This window comes from Monoraphidium neglectum (assembly GCF_000611645.1).
Source record: "Monoraphidium neglectum strain SAG 48.87 unplaced genomic scaffold scaffold00214, whole genome shotgun sequence".
Lineage (NCBI taxonomy): Eukaryota > Viridiplantae > Chlorophyta > Chlorophyceae > Sphaeropleales > Selenastraceae > Monoraphidium > Monoraphidium neglectum.
The window spans coordinates 1-5,067 of record NW_014013414.1 but is presented as its reverse complement, the minus strand read 5'-3'; the positions used below and the strand labels follow the sequence as shown (position 1 = coordinate 5,067).

Genomic DNA, 5,067 nt, shown 5'->3' with positions numbered 1-5,067 from the left:
CCAGCTGCTGCCTGGCTGGAAGTGCTGCTGCTGCGCAGCCTCAATGCGCACGGCCTGCTGCCCTCACGGCCGACAAAGGCCCAGGTCGCGCGACGCGCAGGCGCGGCGGCCGCCGCGGGCGCCGTAGAGCCGGCCGTCTTGGCGGCCTGCCAGCTGGAGGCGTCCCTTGCGCTTCCGCTGCTGACCGGCGATGCGACCGGCCTGCCGAGCTCGATCGAGGGGTGCATCCTGGCGCCTCGCGGCCAAGACGCGGAGGACGGCCTCGATTTGGTGGACCCAGACGCCCCAGAAGCTGCTGGGCAGCTGCCCGGCCGGCTTCCAGTGCAGCCGCAGCCGCCAGTCCGGCGCAGCAGCTTCTGGCTCACAGCGTCGGCCACTGGGGCGTTTGGCGGGCAGGTCAGAGGTGTCGCATACAGGCCGCTCTCAGAACTCCTGACCGCCACGCCACCGGTCGCGGCGTCAGCAGACGTGCTGCGGACTCTGGAGGCCCCGCTGCCTGCGCATGCTGGGGTCGGAACAGAAGCCGAAGGGGCGCGTGTCGGAGCTTCCTGGCAAGAGGCCGCCGGCGCAGGGGTGCGGGCACGCGGCATCGCATACCGCCCTCTGGCCGCAGCGCTCGAGGCTACTGGCGGCGCGGCCCCCGCGGCCGCAGCCGCTGCTGCCGCGCATTCGGTGCAGCAGGGGACGGATGATCAGGAAATCATATATACAGTGGTATGGGAGGCGGTTGAGGTGCAGCAAGAGCAACATCAGCTGCAGCAGCAGCAGCAGCAGCATAAGGCACAGCCGTCTTCGCTGGCCCTGGCAGCACGGCGCATGGCCGCCGCTGACGTCAGCCAGGCGCTCGACGCGATCGCGGCGCTGCAGCAGGCCTGCTCCGCCCACGGCCGTCCGTCCCTGCGCCTCGCCACCACGGGTGCGTCGACAGGCGTCGCGGCAGCCGCGCCCAGCGGCTACGTGTCTTCTGATGCTGGAGGCGCCGCGGCCTGGGCCGCGCTCAGGGCCGCCGCGTTGGAGCAGCCGGACTGGCGGCTATCTGCTCTCGACAGCAGCAACGGCGGCAGCAGGGGCACCATCTTCTCGCTGGGCCGGACCGCCGAAATTGCACCCGACGCCGCGGCGTCTCTGTACGGCGCCACCACCCACGGCGGCGCCCGCTTTGCGGCTCGCCTGGCGCGGGCGGCCGTCCCCAGCACGCCGCCAGCCGTGAGGCCGCTCGCGGGGGCCGCCCTCCCGCAGTGCGGCACGTACATCATAACAGGCGGTGCCGGGTTTTTGGGGGCCCAGGTTGCACGATGGCTGCTGACGGTTGTCGGGGTCAGTCACGTCCACATCATCAGCCGCAGCGGGCAGCTTCCCTCCGAACTGTCAGACCTCATCATGAACCCCGCCACGTCAGCGCAACAACGGCAGGCCGGAATGCTGACCGCGTCGAAGGGGGACGCGGCGGCGGCGGCCGACTTTGCAGGCGCGGCGGCCGCGCTGGCCGGCGCGGTGTGCCGGCTGCCGGTCCTGGGCGTGCTCCATGCAGCAGGCGTGCTGGCAGACGGGCTGCTGGGCGGCCTGTCCGCGGCCTCGGTGCGGCGCGCCGTCGCGCCAAAGGCGCAGGGACTCCGCCTGCTGATGCGCGCGCTGCACAGGCAGCCGCTGGGCACCACGGTGCTCTTCAGTTCAGTGGCGTCCCTGCTGGGCAGCCCCGGCCAGGCCAACTACGCCGCAGCCAACGCAGCGCTCGACGCGGCCGCAACGGCGCTGCAGGCCGGCGGCGTCGCGGCGCTCAGCGTGCAGTGGGGCGCGTGGGCGGGCGCTGGCATGGCGGCCAACGACCCACAGACGGCTGCGCGCGCCGCGCGCCTGGGGGTTGGGATGCTGCAGCCGCTGCAGGCTCTGGCCGCGTTGGAGGCCGCCGTGCTCTCGCACAGCACGCGCAGCGGCGTGGCGGCGCCAACAGCCCTCGCCGTCGTCCCCATCCAGTGGCGGACGTTCCTGGCGCGCCTTCCACGGCAGCCGCCTGCGGCTTTCTTCTCCACTATGCATGATCGTGTGGCCGCTGGACCCACGGCGGCCGCAGACGCGCCGCCAGCTCAGTGGCCAGGTCAGCAGCAGCGGCCGAGTGCGGCTGCCACAGCAGAGTCTGCGGCGCTCATCGCAGCCCAGGTGGAGGAGGCCGTGGCAGATGCAGTCTCGACTGTTCTCGGGCGGCAGGTGGGTGGGCGGTGTGGTATCATATATGATGCAACGTCAATGAAGCAGACTTGAACCCTGCAAACATCCTGTCATGCGACCCTTGCAGCTGTTGGCATTTGAGGTGGTGGTGATGATGTGTTTGAGGACCGATATCCCCACTACGATGTGGAGCACGGCCACTTGCAGAGCGGCGCTGAAGGATGGGGTTGAAGTGCACCTTCACCACAATGTTCGTCGTCCACCCTATTCAACCAACCCACAACTCCACACAGGTGGCGCCCGACGAGCCGCTGATGGCGGCGGGCCTGGACTCACTGGGCGCGGTGGAGCTGCGCAACCTCCTGCAGGACTCCCTGGGCGCCACGCTGCCCCAGACGCTCATTTTTGACGCCCCCACGCCGGCCGCAATGACAGCCGCCATCAAATCGCAGCTGCTCGCCAGCCTGCCGATGCAGGAGCAACAGCAGCAGCGGCAGCTTGCTGCCGCGCCCCTCGCCCGCACGCTGGGCCCCCTGACGGCGGCGCCAGAGGCGCGCGTGATTGCGATTGCCGCCGCTGCCGGCCGCTGCGCGGCGGGGTCCGCAGCGCCCGAGGCGGCGCCGCTGGCGGCGGCGGCTCGGGTGTGGGACCCTGTGGGAGTCGTACCTATGGAGCGATGGGATGTGGAGCGGCCGCCCTCGTCGGCGCTGGCTGCCAGGTGGACAATTGCTTAATGCGTGAATCGTGGTGATGGATGCTAGCATTGAATCCAAGCGAGCTAGATTAACATACAGATGAAGAACACTTGTGTTATCAATACTGCTGCTAGTCTTGGCAGCAGAACATGACAACCAGGCGTGCACGCCATGATTCATGCATTCCTGCCTCTCCCGCTCCTGCCGCCTTGCGCCCGCAGGTTTGGCGCCTTCATGCGCGGCGTCGAGGTCTTTGACGCGACCGCCTTTGGCGTCAGCGCCCCCGAGGCGGCACTCATGGACCCGCAGCAGCGCCTGCTGCTCGCGGCCGCGGCAGAGCTCCTCGCGCCGCCGCCCCTGGCCGCCAACGCCAGCTCGTTGCCCGCGTCGTCATTCGCCCTGGGGGTTTATGTCGGAATCGCGTCATCTGACTACGCAAGCCTTGTGAAGGCCGCCACCTCAGCCGGCGCGCCCGGCGCGTTCCACGCGACTGCCAATGCGCCGTCTGTCGCGTCGGGGCGCCTCGCGTTCGCGTTCAACCTGCAAGGGCCCGCGATCTCCGTCGACACCGCCTGTTCAGCTTCCCTTGTCGCGCTGCACCTGGCGCGGCGGGCACTGCTGGAGAGCAGCGGCGGCGGCGGTGGTGGCGGGAGCGAAAGTTGGGGCGGCGGGCTGGAGGGTGCGCTGGTGGCCGGTGTCCACGTGCAGGCAGCGCCCACCAGCAGCTCTTACGTGTATGCTGCAGGTGAGAAAGCGCCGATGGCGCGCGCGCACGCTGGCTTGCGTCGGTTTCCGCCGGCCGCTCAGGAGATTGTGCAGAAACGCACAGCGCTCGAAAGGGCTGCACGCACCGTCGGGCGGGGTCATACGTTGTGCATGCTGCATGCTGTGTGTTGGTGATATTGCCTGGCGTTTGTTGGAGCCTTCGTCCCATTCTCATGGTACATGGGACGCGTCTAGCCTGTTTGCAGGCTGTACTCACTCTGAGGTCCCAAATGCTCAACCACCAGAGCACCTCAACCAACGCGGCCCTGCCCTCACCCCAATCCACCAGGCATGCTGTCAACGTCCGGCCGCTGCAAGGTCCTGGACGCAGACGCCGACGGCTATGTCCGGGGGGAAGCTGTGCACGCCCTGCTGCTGCGCCCCTTCCAGGTCGCGTCACCGGCACTAGCACAGGCGGTGGGGTCAACTTCGGCAGCGCCGCGGCCGCCCCCGCTGGCGGCCATTCTGCTGGGCAGCGCTGTCAACCAGGACGGCCGCAGCAGCGGCCTCACGGCGCCCAACGGGCCGGCGCAGCAGGAGGTGATCCGCCAGGCCCTGGCGGCGGCGGGGGTGGCGGCCGGGGACGTGCACCTGCTGTCTATGCACGGCACAGGTGGGCTGGGGTGTGTAGACTCAGGTGGTCGGAAGGTGGCTGTCACGATTTCTGTGTGGCCGATATGAAATCGCCTTTGCCGCCAAAACAGAGGGAAATTCGGTAGGATGTGCAAACGCTCTGAGGACTGATGAAGCTTGTGCTGGATCTTTGAATTTGTTCACTTGATTAATGAGTTGGTCGGGTGGTTGGTTATTACATGACCATGCAAAAGCAGGAATACACACCCACAATCCTTTCACACACCCCACCCTGATTTCGCCTCGGCCACCCAACCCACATCGCAGGCACTGCCCTGGGGGACCCCGTTGAGGTCAACGCGGCGGCAGAGACGCTGCTCGTCGGCGGCGGCACCCCCGCCGCCCAGCCCCTCTCCCTGCTAGCCAGCAAGAGCTGGCACGGCCACGCCGAGCCCGCCGCCGGCCTGGTTGCCCTTGCGCACGCCGCCAGCGCGGCCGCCGCGGCGTCGCGCCACCCGCTGCTGCACCTACGCACCCTCAACCCTTATGTTGCCGGCATGCTCGAGTCGCTGGCGGCGCGGCGCGGCGGCGGCGGCGGCGGCGGCGGCGGCGGCGGGTTGGCCGCGAGGGGCGCCGCGGTGGCGCGGCAGGCGGCACCGCTGGCGCTCGGACGCCGGGGCGGGGGCGAACTGGCTGGGGACGCGGCGGTTGTGGCTGGCACCAGCTCGTTTGCTTTCATGGTGGGTTGGATTCTGGGGCGGGATGAGATCACGGCATCAGCCAGATTATGAGCAGGTCGATTGGCTCGCAGAGGTGGTCAAGGATTGGCCATCTGGCACCTGCGACACGATCCTGCTCACCTCCACTC

At 69.0% G+C, this 5,067-nt stretch overlaps 1 protein-coding gene across 1 annotated transcript in view; it reads left to right on the top strand.

The window, feature by feature from the left end:
- MNEG_1995 (beta-ketoacyl synthase) overlaps nt 1-4,990 on the top strand; it is a gene marked incomplete at both ends in the record, with an annotated part of 17,878 nt that extends 12,888 nt beyond the window's left edge. The window contains 5 exons of the mRNA XM_014049527.1: nt 682-2,205; nt 2,460-2,884; nt 3,083-3,606; nt 3,916-4,239; nt 4,527-4,990. Coding sequence (XP_013904981.1) covers nt 682-2,205; nt 2,460-2,884; nt 3,083-3,606; nt 3,916-4,239; nt 4,527-4,990 — 3,261 coding nt within the window. The remainder of the gene's footprint in view (nt 1-681; nt 2,206-2,459; nt 2,885-3,082; nt 3,607-3,915; nt 4,240-4,526) is intronic.
- Nucleotides 4,991-5,067: the final 77 nt, after the last annotated feature.